The 16,817-nt window shown below is 42.4% G+C and overlaps 1 protein-coding gene across 1 annotated transcript; it reads left to right on the plus strand.

Moving 5' to 3' along the window:
- Window positions 1-2,688: 2,688 nt before the first annotated feature.
- On the plus strand, window positions 2,689-14,437 carry ddias (DNA damage induced apoptosis suppressor). The gene is made up of 6 exons (XM_002942080.5): window positions 2,689-2,792; window positions 6,141-6,246; window positions 7,903-8,031; window positions 8,928-9,083; window positions 10,579-10,696; window positions 12,047-14,437. Exons 3-6 carry the CDS (start codon window positions 7,919-7,921, stop codon window positions 14,195-14,197), a joined length of 2,538 nt encoding a protein of 845 aa, XP_002942126.3. The 5' UTR covers window positions 2,689-2,792; window positions 6,141-6,246; window positions 7,903-7,918; the 3' UTR covers window positions 14,198-14,437.
- The last annotated feature ends 2,380 nt before the right edge of the window (window positions 14,438-16,817 follow it).

Genomic DNA, 16,817 nt, shown 5'->3' on the forward strand with positions numbered 1-16,817 from the left:
GTCACAGTGGCACAGATCCTATCTTATCCCCCCCATTGTAAGCAGCAGTCTATAGTGACTGTCTATGGGACCTATAGGGTTAACAATCCCTATGGCCTTATTCCCTACTACTTCCTGGTTTTGCTGTTACTATGCAGAGGTAAATGTTACCAATTTTCCTTTTTACATATGTTAAGTTATTGGCCCTTAGATAATACACTGTAATATAGTAATATAGTGTCAGGCAGGGGGTTGGCACTTACTCTTTGGCCTTTCACTTCCCAGCAGAAGGGTGTGTTCCAGGGAACCTGCACCAACTGGGCCCAGAAGCATCGAGCCCTAGAGGAAAGCCATAGAGATATAAGTTGGGGAGCAGGACCCCAAGAATGAGGGTTAGTCAGTATGCAGGTTATCTATTTTTGAGAACATGTTCAAGGAATGTGGGATAGTTCAGGATTATTTAGAAAGACTCGTAGTGGCTCCAACAAGGAGAAATTAGAGTGTAGTCCCCCAAGGCTCTCAGTAGCAACTAGAAATTCACACATAGTTCAATACCATGATTCAATTCAGCTGTAGGGATCCGGGCCATTCAATGTAGAAACCCTTGGGACTCCTGTCTACTTTCCCACATTTGTCTCCACAGTGGTGCTACAACTCTCTGCATTTATATTGACTGCACATGATATTCAGATGTACTACCTCATTGCTGGGAGTATTTACCATACATTAGCTTTGTCTTGGACAAATAAATCAAGTTCCAGTTATTTGCAAAGAACCTCTGGTATCCTACCTTTAGCAGTGGAAAGGTGTAGTTACACAACATCTCTCATTCAGGTCCATCTTGTGTGTTAGAGTCACGCATGCCCCATGCTCTGTACCATCTAGCTGTACATTTAGATTAGGGATACACCAAATCCAGGATTCTGTTTGGGATTCGGCCAAGATTTGGCGTTTTGCAGCAGGTTTTGAATTCAACAGAATCCATGCCTATGGCCGAACCAATCACATGACTTTTTTCTTTATACTTTCAGTGTCCTAATTTGCATATGCAAATTAGGGTTCTGATTTGGTTCAGTTCAGACTTGCGGAAAAGGGGGGTCTAAAGACCCTTGCCTCCTGTGGGCCTTCTGACCAAGGTCAGGGATATAGGAATGTACCCTAGTCTGGATGACAATGGGTCCAGAGACTCTTTTTCATTGGGGGCCCTATGGCTGAAAGTAAGGGACTCCGCCTTTTTTAAGACAAGTCTAATTGCGCTTTTTGTACTTTCGCTTGTTTTGCACCTTTGTTACACTGGCTGATTTAAAGCATAATAGAAAAAACAAAAAAACAGCAACTATCCTAAAGGTCCCCATACACAGGCCGATTCTAGCTGCCGATATCGGTCCTTTAGACCTATTCGGCAGCTAATCGGCCCGTGTAGGGGCACTACCGACGGGCCTATCCAACCGATATCTGCCCGATTTCAGGCCAGATCGGGCAGGTTAAAAAATCTAGTCGGATCAGGGACCACATCGGCTCGTTGATGCGTTCCCCGAACTGACTGCGCCTATACCCGTCGTTATAATTAGCCTGGATTCTCCCGATATCGCCCACCCGTAGGTGGGGATATCGGGAGAAGATCCGCTCGCTTGGCGACATCGCCAAGCTAGCGGATCTGAAGGTGTATGGGGACCTTAAGGCTCAAAGGGTGACTGGCCATCTCAAATTCTTTTGGGGAGAGTTTGGGGTTGGCATTTATGCAGGCTGTTTGTTGGGCAGAGTCAAGGCCACACAGTAAGACTTATTATAGTGCTTTGAACGCCTGCACAATCTGGCAGTCAAAACATAAGATGCAAATGCCTTATTAAAGCTGAAAAATCATTACCTACGCATACGCAAATGATTCTATTGATGTCACCACCAGGACCGCCATCAGAAATCACAGGGCCCCTTACAGGGACCCCCTAAAACATTGCTAGCCAGCCCAGGGCCCGCTAAAATATTGCTGGTCCTCCCCCAGTGTCCTCATACTATGGCCCTCTCCCCGCTGCTTCCTGCTCCCCCCAGCATCCTCCAGCTTCCCCCCCAGCGACCTCCTGCTTCCTACGGTTCCCCCCCCAGTGTCCTCCAGCATCCGCCTGCTCCAGCTGCGTCCTCTTGGTATGTCCCCCCGGCTTCCCGCTGCATCTGCACACTTTTATAAGGTTGCGCCCCATGCATACTCAAGTGACGCGCACATACGGGGTGCAACCAATCCAATTACCCGCTGACCACCAATGACAGGGCCCATTATTCTTTAAAGGGGGCCCCCTTTAAAGCGACGATCGACCTGGCCTGGGACAACTGTCCCCCCCCTGGTTACCATTGCATACTGCGCAACTAGAATTTGACGCCAACTCCAGGGGAACTGGGAGAATGTTATTGGGCGTCAGGAGACTGGGGACATAAGCCAAAAGCGGGTAAATCCTGAAAAAATAGGGGGGGGGGGAGTTTGACAGCTGTGAATGTTTAATTACTCACTAGGCAGGGAGTTCCCTGCTTTGTGTAAATCACCAGAATGACAGCTTTTGGTTTCCCTGCAAACTATTAGTCGCAGTAACCAGCTTGTCCCCTATTGAGGGGCAGATTTTAAAAAGCCACAATGCGTTCCAGCATGAAACGCACGCAGCTTCAATTCCAAGCGCGGCGCCGCTTGCTTTTCAGTGATTGGCGGAAAGTTGTGGGCGGTGTTACTAGATGGTTACTATTAGTTCTGAGAGAAACCGGCGCCGTCGCGGTGGGATGACGTAGCTGCGGGTAGGGCGGAAGCGCGGCTGATTTGAAATCCGAAGGTAATATTGGAAAATTGTGTTGGTTTAGCGACACCAGCCCTCTGCTATAGCGCACTGCGGGCAAATGTATTACTATTGAGCTTACAATAGATAATTGCTAGAATTGCATTGTTTGCACCCCATTCTGACTTGGGTTTCCACCTTTTGCCTGATGTTTGGCTGTAGAACTTATTATTCCATTGGCTGTAGGGGGATACAGAGTGTTGTAGTTAAACAACAGCCGGAGGGCAGCAGGCTTGGCTTGAGTTCAGTCCCCCAGCAGTACCCAATAGCCCTTACTCTCTGTCACTAGCCACACTGACTATCTGTTTTATTATTACAGAGAAAAGGGAATCATTTAACCATTAAATAAACCCAATAGGGCTGTTCTGCCCCCAATAAGGGGTAATTATATCTTAGTTGGGATCAAGTACAGGTACTGTTTTATTATTACAGAGAAAAGGGAATCATTTAACCATGAAATAAACCCAATAGGGCTGTTCTGCCCCAATAAGGGGTAATTATATCTTAGTTGGGATCAAGTACAGGTACTGTTTTATTATTACAGAGAAAAGGGAATCATTTAACCATGAAATAAACCCAATAGGGCTGTTCTGCCCCCAATAAGGGGTAATTATATCTTAGTTGGGATCAAGTACAGGTACTGTTTTATTATTACAGAGAAAAGGGAATCATTTAACCATGAAATAAACCCAATAGGGCTGTTCTGCCCCAATAAGGGGTAATTATATCTTAGTTGGGATCAAGTACAGGTACTGTTTTATTATTACAGAGAAAAGGGAATCATTTAACCATGAAATAAACCCAATAGGGCTGTTCTGCCCCAATAAGGGGTCATTATATCTTAGTTGGGATCAAGTACAGGTACTGTTTTATTATTACAGAGAAAAGGGAATCATTTAACCATTAAATAAACCCAATAGGGCTGTTCTGCCCCAATAAGGGGTAATTATATCTTAGTTGGGATCAAGTACAGGTACTGTTTTATTATTACAGAGAAAAGGGAATCACTTAACCATTAAATAAACCCAATAGGGCTGTTCTGCCCCCAATAAGGGGTAATTATATCTTAGTTGGGATCAAGTACAGGTACTGTTTTATTATTACAGAGAAAAGGGAATCATTTAACCATGAAATAAACCCAATAGGGCTGTTCTGCCCCAATAAGGGGTAATTATATCTTAGTTGGGATCAAGTACAGGTACTGTTTTATTATTACAGAGAAAAGGGAATCATTTAACCATGAAATAAACCCAATAGGGCTGTTCTGCCCCAATAAGGGGTAATTATATCTTAGTTGGGATCAAGTACAGGTACTGTTTTATTATTACAGAGAAAAGGGAATCATTTAACCATTAAATAAACCCAATAGGGCTGTTCTGCCCCAATAAGGGGTAATTATATCTTAGTTGGGATCAAGTACAGGTACTGTTTTATTATTACAGAGAAAAGGGAATCATTTAACCATTAAATAAACCCAATAGGGCTGTTCTGCCCCCAATAAGGGGTAATTATATCTTAGTTGGGATCAAGTACAGGTACTGTTTTATTATTACAGAGAAAAGGGAATCACCATGAAATAAACCCAATAGGGCTGTTCTGCCCCAATAAGGGGTAATTATATCTTAGTTGGGATCAAGTACAGGTACTGTTTTATTATTACAGAGAAAAGGGAATCATTTAACCATGAAATAAACCCAATAGGGCTGTTCTGCCCCCAATAAGGGGTAATTATATCTTAGTTGGGATCAAGTACAGGTACTGTTTTATTATTACAGAGAAAAGGGAATCATTTAACCATTAAATAAACCCAATAGGGCTGTTCTGCCCCAATAAGGGGTAATTATATCTTAGTTGGGATCAAGTACAGGTACTGTTTTATTATTACAGAGAAAAGGGAATCATTTAACCATTAAATAAACCCAATAGGACTGTTCTGCCCCAATAAGGGGTAATTATATCTTAGTTGGGATCAAGTACAGGTACTGTTTTATTATTACAGAGAAAAGGGGATCATTTAACCATGAAATAAACCCAATAGGACTGTTCTGCCCCCAATAAGGGGTAATTATATCTTAGTTGGGATCAAGTACAGGTACTGTTTTATTATTACAGAGAAAAGGGAATCATTTAACCATGAAATAAACCCAATAGGGCTGTTCTGCCCCAATAAGGGGTAATTATATCTTGGGGTCAAGTACAAAGTACTGTTTTATTATTACAGAGAAAAAGAAAATCAATTTTAAAAATCAGAATGGAGTCTATGGGAGATGGTCTTCCCATAATTTGGGACGGATTCTATACCTGTACAGCGCTGCATTACTGAATAGTCACTTACTGTGTATGGCCACCAGAGGGAGCTCCTATTCTGCCTATTGAAAAAGCTTGTGATATAATGCAAGCCAGCCTATAGATTTTATTAGTTCTGGTTCTTTTCCTTTAAAGATTGTAAATTAACAAGCAAAGTGAAATGTGATGGTAAAAAGTAATTGCCCTGTTCAATTAAACTGATATTGATTAAATGTGGTGTATAGGCTGGAATATCTAGTGTGTTCCATGTGGCCTAGGGGCCTGCTCTGAAGTTTCCTATCTACTTTGGGTATAAGTAATTTATATACCGGTATTGCACTTGTTATCCAGAATGCTCAGGACCTGGAGTTTTCCATATAAGAGGTCTTTCCATAATTTGAATCTTCATATCTTGTCTCCTGAAAAATCATTTAAACAATAATTAAATCCAATAGAATAGACTCCAATATGGATTATATCTTAGTTGGCATCAGGTACAAGGTACTATTTTATTATTACAGAGAAAAGGGAATCATTTAACCATGAAATAAACCCAATAGGGCTGTTCTGCCCCCAATAAGGGGTAATTATATCTTAGTTGGCATCAGGTACAAGGTACTGTTTTATTATTACAGAGAAAAAGGAGAATATTTTTAAAAGTTAGAAATAATTGATTAAAGTAGAGATGGACGTTCCGTAATTTTAAATTATTTTTAGATCATGGGTTTCCAGATAAATTATCCCATACCTATGCATGTTTATGTGTCTGTCTAGCACCAAACAAATTAATCTTAAACCTAATTTATCTACCAATCTACTGGGCTGCATCCAGATGATCCAGTCTTTTGGTCCCTAGGCCAAATTGGTGCCTAGGGAGACCCACTGGAGGAGGATAGCATGAAAATGTAGATATCTGGTTTTCATTGGGACTCTACATACCTGGGTCTGAACGAGGGCCCCAGCCGGCAGCTTTTAGCAGTTTTCACCCCAAATCTTGCCCTACATGGTTTTCATACTCAACAAATTTAATTAACATTTTCCTTTTCTTTCTCTTTATAGTGCATGCGAATGAAAGAACTCTGGGCCCCAAGCATCAAGCCTCTGTCCTCAAGCCCTGGGCACTGATACAACAAGCCTGCGATGCTGCAACACTGATACACAAGAGGTCTGTATATGTTTTAGCTCTTAAGTAATGAAGCTACACAAAGCGGAGGTTGGCCTGAAAATGCATTCTTTAATGTTTTATAGGCAGATCTTCAGTATTTGATCAAAGCTTTGCCTGTCAATGCAGCTCCATAAAACGCAGGTGAAGAGAATCAGTCGCTTTGCCATGTGTGACTGTGGCCTTAAGGCAGAGTTAGCAGCTTATCTGCCCTTTGTAAGGGCTCTGGCACACGGGGAGATTAGTCGCCCGCGGCAAAACTCCCTTTTCGCGGGCGACTAATCTCCCCGAGTTGCCTTCCCCCTGCCATCCCACCGGCGAACATGTAAGTCGCCGGCGGGATGGCAGACGCGGCGGCGCGATTTTGCGCAAATCGAGTCTTTTTCGTCGATTTCCTGAAATCGCCCCATACACAGGCTGCTGACTTGGCAGCTTATCTGCCCATGTATGGGGACCTCCGACAGGCCTACCATACCAACATCTGGCTTAAAATGGGGCTTCAGTGGGCATATCGGGAGAAGATCCGCTCATTTGGTGGCCTTGCCAAACGAGCGGATCGCAACATGTATGGCCACCTTAAGGGTGAAGACACATGGAGCTACTTAGTACCAGCTACTTGTCACAGCTCCACAAAATCCCCTGCCATAGACAATACTGAGAACTACCTCTGCCAAAACACACGTAGAGACAATTATCCGTAAATGATCAGCATTGTCTCTTTGTGTAGCCACGACAAGTAGCTGCTACTAGTAGCTCCGTGTCTTCACCCTCTCTGACAATATATCTGACAGATAATCAGACCAATATCTGGTTTGAAAAATACATTGGGCAAAGAAAAAAAAAATCAGCTTGTTGATGCATTACTCTCCCAACAGGTCTGCCTAAGTGCCCCTTATTATCAGCGCAATTGGGCCGACGTGTAGTTCAGGGTCGGACTGGGGTGTACAGTGTCCACTGGGGCTTCTGCCTCAGGGGGCCCTGCACCCCTCAATAGCCCCCACTGCCCTCCCTTCCCCTGCAAAGGCCCCCAACTCCCTCCGACCCCTCCCCTGAGCACTCCTAAAAGAAGCTTACCTGTGGTGCGTTGGGGGAGGGAGACGGTGGATGCACGGGAGTGCCCTGGGGGGGATTGGATCTGTGGCCACCGTGGCCCACTGGGTCTTTCCCTGGTACCCTGGCAGTCCAATCTGACGCTGTTTAGGTGGCCAAATCAGCAAAGATCCACTTGTATACTGACCTTGCCAATAAAGCGTGTCTTAATATATGTATGGTTAACCTAAGAGAGTTTGCTTTCTACTAATATGTGTAATAATATTAAAAAAATTGGTAGGGCTTTGCATCAATCTACTTGAACCAAAATAATAGGTCAAAAACTTAGGCTGAGTTTCATGCACCTTTTCCTGTTGGTTTTATAGTAATGTTATATCACACCAACCTGTGCGCTCCCAGCCCCCCGTCCTGTACTTATGTATAGGTATTAGTGGGACAGGTATAGCTTGGTGCCTAGAGGACTATATTTTATTTAATCCATGGGCTTGAAGTTCTGCACTTGTGATGATTATCTGCCCTACTGTGCAGGCAGCCTGGGAATGTGCCATTATCAATTAACTCTACAACACAATTAAGCCTATGAATGATTATTACATTTTGTGCTCATAGAAGTCTCCGCAGCCTTATGAATGGAAAAAGAAGGTTCCTCCGTGCATCGGTACTCTCTGTTCTTGGCTCCTCCTGTACGTACCCAGCGTGCCAGCACTGCTTCACCCGGCTAATCCGAGCGGCAAACAGGTAATATCCATGTGTTTCCTTAGATCCCACGCAAGATGTCTATGCAGGGCCGGAACTAGGGGTAGGCAGAAGAGGCAGCTGCCTAGGGCGCAACAATTGAGGGGCGCCAGGCAGGAGCCTCTCCTGCCTGCCCCTAGTGCTACTTTGTCATTGCCTCCGCCGCTTGTCATTAGCGGCGGAGGCAATGACCGATCTAATCGCAGCCCCCCCCCCCCCCTGCACCGCCTCTTGTGCTTTGGCGCGCATGCGGGGAGGTGGGTGGAGTTGGCCGACCGGGTTGCCTAGGGCGCCCGGTCAGCTTGGCCCGCCCCTGTGTCTATGGGATAGTCGTGTTTGGTCTCGGGGTATAATGAACACTATTTAAAGGGGAACTCCGCCCAAACACAACTTAAGCTTTTTGAAAAGAAAAAAGCAACTGTACAATATACATCAAATGAAAGAATATGCCGCCTTTTCATAATGTTTAATGTAATAATCTGGTTTGGAACAGTTCCCTAAGCCCCGCCCCCTCTTCCCCTGCTGATCCGGCTGACTACTTTGTGACTCAAATAAATGTAACAGTAGTCGCCAGCCTTCAGCCTGCCTCCTCCCAATCCCACAATTCCCTGCTGCACACGTGGTGGAACATCCCAGTGTTACTCTGCTCCCAGCAGTGCCGCAGCTCCTTGCTCTTTTTCTGGTCAGTTATTAAATAGGAATCCACAAAAGGGCAACTAAGCTCATAACAAAAAATGTAAATTGCAAAAGAGAGAGAAGAAAGCTCTGCGCAAATGTACATTCATTTGAGGTTTTAGTTTTCCTTTAATAGTGACAATACTGTCACTAGCTGCAGATGGTGCATTCCATTCATCAAATCCTACCTTTTTTAATTGGAAGTGGCCTTTTCCCATCCATAGGTTTGAATGCCCCCGATGTGGAAGCCAGAGCAAGGAGGCCAAGCAGAGGTACAAGCTGTGCCTGAAGGTGGCAGAATGGAGCCAACTTTACATTATCACTGTATTTGGAAGCTGCCTGGATAAGATTTTTGGAACCAGCGCCAGCGCTTTGCAGAGGTGAGGCCCCTCCCGTGTAGGGAAACCAAGAGAAAATCTGTTTGCATTCAGGTTCCACAGTTTTCAAATATTGTGGGACATCCAGTTGAATTATTCTAATAAAACAAGCTCAAATACTCCAATCGTTCAGACTTTCATTAGCCTGTTAGTCTGAGAAACTTCTAAACTGCGTCTGTAAACAGATGTGAGTCACGTGATTTTCAGGATTCTGATTTGGTTTGAAGATATATCTAAATATGGCAAATCCATTATATCTGTATACTACACATTATATCTGTATACTACACATTATATCTGTATACTACACATTATATCTGTATACTACACATTATATCTGTATACTACACATTATATCTGTATACTACACATTATATCTGTATACTACACATTATATCTGTATACTACACATTATATCTGTATACTACACATTATATCTGTATACTACACATTATATCTGTATACTACACATTATATCTGTATACTACACTTTATATCTGTATACTACACTTTATATCTGTATACTACACTTTATATCTATATAGTATTTATACTTGTGTGAGAGGCTGGTCATTGCCTCCAGTCATGGCAACCGCACGTTATGTCACTGACCACATCCACAACATGCCGAGTATGACATCCTAGCCCTTTGTATCCCTCCCCATCGTTGTATATGACAGTAGCCCAGAGCCTGCCAATTTGGGTCCTTTAGACTGATTCGGCAGCTTATCTGCCTATGTATGGGGCCCTCTGATAGGCCTTCCTGACTGATATCTGCCCAATTATCGTCCAGATGTCGATCAGGAAAGCTTTGTTTTTTCTTTGGTTCCCTCTCTGACTTCTCTTAACCCCCTATTATCCTTGGGTGGGTGATATTGTGCCAACCCCAAATGATCTAATTGGTACAATATCACCCACCCAAGGTGTGCATATCAGGGGGGGAAGATTTACTTTTTGCCGACCTTAACAGTATAGTGCCCCAGCCGGCCAACCATAGCTGACTGAAGAGAACAGCAGGGGCACTGTTTAAAATTCATTATATAATTGTTAATATCATAAATAGGGGAGCAAGCAAAATGCATATTGTAAGGCTTAGATACTGCACAATTTTACATTCATTTTGTTTCTTGGGGAGGGAAAGTTCCCCTTTGAGAGAGAAAAAAAACATCAAGGGAGCCCTCCACCTAATAAGAAAAGCCTGCTGTCCCGCACTGTGGCCTTCACCTAGTTCTTAATCTACATTTCTCAAGCTGTTGTCTGGCTGAATATGTTCAGAACTCTCTCTGCTTGCCCATTTGGCACCTTTGCTCCGTTGGAGGGCAGACAAGAAACAGATAATGTCTGAAAGTACTAGAAAAACAACAATACTCTCTATTCATCTATGCTTGTTCTCTCCGAGGCGGCAGAGCTGTTGTTCATTGCAGTGAAAATACATATTGTGCGTCTTGTTTTCTGGGTTTATATCCCCTTTAACTTTTTTATTTTCTTTCTATTAAAGGCAACTGCAATGCTCAGTCCAGACTTGGAGTAACCTGGCAAGTGAGAGAGCCCAGGAGTTATTAAATCAGGCGGTGGAGCAGTGCTTCGTTGGCAGGAACTTCCTATTTGGCGTGAAGGTAACATTCATTAAGCAGTTATTAAATCGGATAATTAAATGTACCTGGTATTGCAGAATCCATTTTTATTTAATAGGTGGCAGCGAGCCACATGTCCGTCGGCTATTGCCCCCATTGTGTGATGCAGGAGGTGAGAGGGCAGTTGCATTTGCCTGTGACAGCAGATACAGTTCCCTATGCAGACATGAAAAATTGCCAAGTGTGCTATAAACATACCAATTCTGTTCTTGGCCCTGTGTGAATCAGTACATTCAGCCCAGCACCTTTATGCATTGTGTTATTCCATGTACAAAAGGCCGGCCCACTGCTTGAGCAGTACAGAAAATAACCATCTGTGCCAATATGTTGGTAACAGGGAAGAAAGGGGTAAGAAACTAGCCAAGGGCCTGTTAAAGGGGACACGCACCTTCCCATGAGCAATTGAAAACACATATATATTTTTTTTTAATGGTACAGGTATAGGACCCATTATCCAGAATGCTCGGGACCAAGGGTATTCCAGACAAGGGGTCTTTCCGTAGTTTGGATCTCCATACCTTAAGTCTGCTAAAAAATTAATAAAATATTAATTAAACCCAATAAGATTGTTTTGCATCCAATAAGGGGTAATTATATCTTAGTTGGGATCAAGTACAGGTACTGTTTTATTATTACAGAGAAAAGGGATCATTTAACCATTAAATAAACGCAATAGGGCTGTTCTGCCCCCAATAAGGGGTAATTATATCTTAGTTGGGATCAAGTACAGGTACTGTTTTATTATTACAGAGAAAAGGGAATCATTTAACCATGAAATAAACCCAATAGGGCTGTTCTGCCCCAATAAGGGGTAATTATATCTTAGTTGGGATCAAGTACAGGTACTGTTTTATTATTACAGAGAAAAGGGAATCATTTAACCATGAAATAAACCCAATAGGGCTGTTCTGCCCCAATAAGGGGTAATTATATCTTAGTTGGGATCAAGTACAGGTACTGTTTTATTATTACAGAGAAAAGGGAATCATTTAACCACGAAATAAACCCAATAGGGCTGTTCTGCCCCAATAAGGGGTAATTATATCTTAGTTGGGATCAAGTACAGGTACTGTTTTATTATTTAAACATGAAATAAACCCAATAGGGTTGTTCTGCCCTCAATAAAAGGTAATTATATATATATGGCAGTGATTACTAAAAAACAGCTCGGCCAATGAAGTCTCTGCACGGCTGGCGTAGGCCATGCTTCTCTGATTTGATTTGGGGGAAAAGTTTTAAATAAGGACCCCAGAGCCTATTCACAGCATTATAGTGATGGTTTACCTGTTCCCCTTTTATATCTTTGCACTAATAAAACGATTATATCGATAGATTCCAGAAGGAAGACGGGAAGAGGCACCCCCTGGCAGCGTTTCTCTCTGTACTTCTCGTAGTCACATGGTTGCGTGCCAGATTTTCCTTCCCAATGACGGTGCCGTCGGCTTCACCGTTATGGACTGCTATGGTCACCTGCTGAGGTCAATGGTAAATGGCACCCAAGCAGATCGCAGAAGCGTTTCTTCAGATCATTCAAAGAAAGACTTGAGCGACACCGGAAGCATCTTCAGCCTTCATGTAAGTGCCAATTACTTGGATTTATGGCAGCAGTCGTTTGGTTTGACATCTTCAAGTGCATCACAGGGATCCAGGGAATCCAGCAAGGTAGCGGAGCATCACTTTTTGGCCAAGGATGGTGAGTTTAAAGGCAACAACCAAGATTTCCTCTGCACGAATCTAAGTGTAGAAACTAACGCTATCCCCAAGACTGCTCTGTCCATCGGCTCTAGTGCTGGAACACTAAGCAGCAAATCCTCAAGGCAATCCTTCAATAATTCTTCCATTGCCTCCAGAAATGGACACAAGGTGTCGGGCTTTCTGGCTTGTGGAAGAACATTCGAACTTCATGGAAAGGAATTGCACAAGTCCTGGCACCCCGTAAGCTCTCCGAGCCAGTTCAGTCCTCCCTGCACTGCCGTTTCATCTTCCAAAAACCTAACGGCAGCTGGAATCCATCAGGATGGGGCGGACGTTTGGGACGATTCGCTGTACTCTGAAAGTCTCAGTGAGTTTTTAGCCAAGGTTGAAAACAATGAAGAGACGTCAACTCGGTCATGTAAGAATGATTCCATGGGAGCAACAAGGCACCCAGATAGATTTCCCAGAATGCAACATTGCGTTGATACTATGACGCACAGAAGCAAGAAGCAGTTTAGCATTGACACTGACCCACCCTCTGAAGAAGAACTTGCTAAATGTAGTTCTCCTCCATTTATTAAGCAAACCATGGTCAATGTATCTCCTTTAGCAGAAGCCATCACCCCCTCCAATTTTTCCCCATTTCCAGTTAATAGAACCTGTGAAAACAATAAGTGTCAAATCTCCCAAAATACCCCAAAACCAAGGAAGGTGTTGTGGTCGAAACATGTTCTCTTCGATGCCAAGAAATATGGCAGCCAAAAAACACATTTGTCACAAATTTGCACAACAAATGGAAGCACAAGTTACACCCCTTCACTTCTTAAGGGGACATGCAGGGATAGCAACGAGCAAGCTAATTGGCAGGTATTTGCATGTTGGGAGGAGCCAAGCCTCATTAACAAGAGGTTCAGTGATTGCAAGAAGAGTTACAATGTATCCTCTGACCTATTTGATATCAGTAAAAGCCCCAATGAGACTGTAGAAGATGCGGCTCGATTATTATCCGTTAAAGGGATATATCCAGAGGAAAGAGAGGGATGTTGCCTTAATACTCCCAAGTCTGGGTCCAGACCCGCAGATGTCGACGCTCTTCAGAAATCAGGGTCCTTGACTTGGCCAGATATTAATGATGAAAGTGCTTTAGGAAGTCCTAGTTTGATTCCATTTGCACAGTCTACCCCAGTAATAAAGCACCTCCCGCGGCCATCTTGTCTTGGCGCCAACAGGCCGCCTCTCAAGCCTTTAAATGGCAGATCAAACCTGGTCCCTACTAAGAAATCGGGTGATTTGCTCAAAAAGGCGACGCGCCACAGAACACCTAGTTTTTTGCACATTTCCAAAAGCCCAGACCTGTGGGGCCTTAATAGCAGTTCAGAGAAGTACTCTCCTCTTCCTTCCACAAAACGTCTTTCTGTTTCCCCTCTTGTGAATTTGGGTGTAAATATCCCACAGCGGCGGTGGTGGTGGAGGAGGAATCCCTCGTCGGCCAAAACTGCAAAGAGAGATCATTTGGAACCCAAAGAGAATATAAAGGGAGGCCCAGAGGGAGACACGGATACTCAGGACATGGAAGCCGGGGGAAAGGAAACCAAGATGGTGGCTTCTTTGAGGATGTTTAATGGAAGCACAGAGCTCTCTCCCATTCAGTCTACCTGTGACCCTACAGTGCAGCCTTTTCCTAGGGTTCAAGCACCGTTGCCCCCAGGCGACTGGTCTCCCGAGCTTTTTATTGAGAAGGGACCTACTTCCCAACAATCGGACCTTCTACAGAGGCGGCTCTTTTGAGTTCTTCTCTTACAGCAGTGGGTCTCACCCCCCAGTTCTGTGTCCTGATATCTGTACAGGGCAAATTAAACTGTAATGATGTAATTGGAGCAACGTCCTCAGCCGGGGTGAAGCTTCGGGGCCTACAGGGTGTAGGTAACTCTATGCAGTTGAAATGTGAATGGTTACAATGAGAGACATATGATCTGTTAATAATGTTCTGTAAATAATATATATAAAGTATTAAAATATGAGAAGTCACAGAGGAAGTCCAAGATCATATGGAGCCAAAAAGCTGCACTAAGAGGTGTCAAATGTCCCCATTTTGTTTTAAGGGGGAGCATTTGTATTATGATACAAGTTTCAGTAAATCGTGGCATCGTTAAAGGACAAGTAAACCTGTGTAAATAACATATCTGGTACAGGCGGGTGGGAAGGATTAGGGAGTGAGGGTGGTTCAGTTCAGAAGGGGGGCTGTGCATGATATATGAGGGTTTACTTGTCCTTTAGCAATGCCACAATTTACTGTAACATGATATAAAAATAATATCCCAACCCTACGTGGGTTTTTTTTGTCCTTTAAACACCAGTTATAACTAATGGTATCCCTAAAGATGGTTTATATAGTGAACAAGTACCCTCTGTTGTAACATATAGGGATATTATAAGTCACAGAGGAGTTCCTTATAATATATAGTGAATAAAGTACCCTCTGTTGTAACATATAGGGATATTATAAGTCACAGAGGAGTTCCTTATAATATATAGTGAATAAAGTACCCCCTATTGTAACATATAGGGATATTATAAGCCCCCGAGGAGTTCCTTATAATATATAGTGAATAAAGTGCCCCCTATTGTAACATATAGGGATATTATAAGTCACAGAGGAGTTCCTTATAATATATAGTGAATAAAGTACCCCCTATTGTAACATATAGGGATATTATAAGTCACAGAGGAGTTCCTTACAATAGGGGGTACTTTATTCACTATATATTATAAGGAACTCCTCTGTGACTTATAATATCCCTATATGTTACAATAGGGGGTACCTTGTTCACTATATGTTATAAGGAACTCCTCTGTGACTTATAATATCCCTATATGTTACAATAGGGGGTACTTTATTCACTATATATTATAACATATAGGGATATTATAAGTCACCGAGGAGTTCCTTATAATATATAGTGAATAAAGTGCCCCCTATTGTAACATATAGGGATATTATAAGTCCCCGAGGAGTTCCTTATAATATATAGTGAATAAAGTGCCCCCTATTGTAACATATAGGGATATTATAAGTCCCCGAGGAGTTCCTTATAATATATAGTGAATAAAGTACCCCCTATTGTAACATATAGGGATATTATAAGGAACTCCTCGGGGACTTATAATATCCCTATATGTTACAATAGGGGGCACTTTATTCACTATATATTATAAGGAACTCCTCGGGGGCTTATAATATCCCTATATGTTACAATAGGGGGTACTTTATTCACTATATATTATAAGGAACTCTTCGGTGACTTATAATATCCCTATATGTTACAATAGGGGGCACTTTATTCACTATATATTATAAGGAACTCCTCTGGGGCTTATAATATCCCTATATGTTATAATATATAGTGAATAAAGTACCCCCTATTGTAACATATAGGGATATTATAAGCCCCAGAGGAGTTCCTTATAATATATAGTGAATAAAGTGCCCCCTATTGTAACATATAGGGATATTATAAGTCACCGAAGAGTTCCTTATAATATATAGTGAATAAAGTACCCCCTATTGTAACATATAGGGATATTATAAGCCCCCGAGGAGTTCCTTATAATATATAGTGAATAAAGTGCCCCCTATTGTAACATATAGGGATATTATAAGTCCCCGAGGAGTTCCTTATAATATCTCTATATGTTACAATAGGGGGTACTTTATTCACTATATATTATAAGGAACTCCTCGGGGACTTATAATATCCCTATATGTTACAATAGGGGGCACTTTATTCACTATATATTATAAGGAACTCCTCGGGGACTTATAATATCCCTATATGTTACAATAGGGGGCACTTTATTCACTATATATTATAAGGAACTCCTCGGTGACTTATAATATCCCTATATGTTATAATATATAGTGAATAAAGTACCCCCTATTGTAACATATAGGGATATTATAAGTCACAGAGGAGTTCCTTATAACATATAGTGAACAAGGTACCCCCTATTGTAACATATAGGGATATTATAAGCCCCCGAGGAGTTCCTTATAATATATAGTGAATAAAGTGCCCCCTATTGTAACATATAGGGATATTATAAGTCACAGAGGAGTTCCTTATAATATATAGTGAATAAAGTACCCCCTATTGTAACATATAGGGATATTATAAGTCACAGAGGAGTTCCTTACAATAGGGGGTACTTTATTCACTATATATTATAAGGAACTCCTCTGTGACTTATAATATCCCTATATGTTACAATAGGGGGTACCTTGTTCACTATATGTTATAAGGAACTCCTCTGTGACTTATAATATCCCTATATGTTACAATAGGGGGTACTTTATTCACTATATATTATAACATATAGGGATATTATAAGTCACCGAGGAGTTCCTTAT

The sequence above is a fragment of the Xenopus tropicalis genome, chromosome 2 (genome assembly GCF_000004195.4).
Source record: "Xenopus tropicalis strain Nigerian chromosome 2, UCB_Xtro_10.0, whole genome shotgun sequence".
Classification (NCBI taxonomy): Eukaryota; Metazoa; Chordata; class Amphibia; order Anura; family Pipidae; genus Xenopus; species Xenopus tropicalis.

Coding starts and splice junctions, on each gene's coding strand:
- ddias (XM_002942080.5), top strand. CDS start 7,919: ATGAATGGAAAAAGAAGGTTCCTCCGTGCATCGGTACTCTCTGTTCTT. Junction 9,084..10,578: donor AGCGCCAGCGCTTTGCAGAG/GTGAGGCCCCTC, acceptor TTTCTATTAAAG/GCAACTGCAATGCTCAGTCC. Junction 10,697..12,046: donor ACTTCCTATTTGGCGTGAAG/GTAACATTCATT, acceptor TTATATCGATAG/ATTCCAGAAGGAAGACGGGA.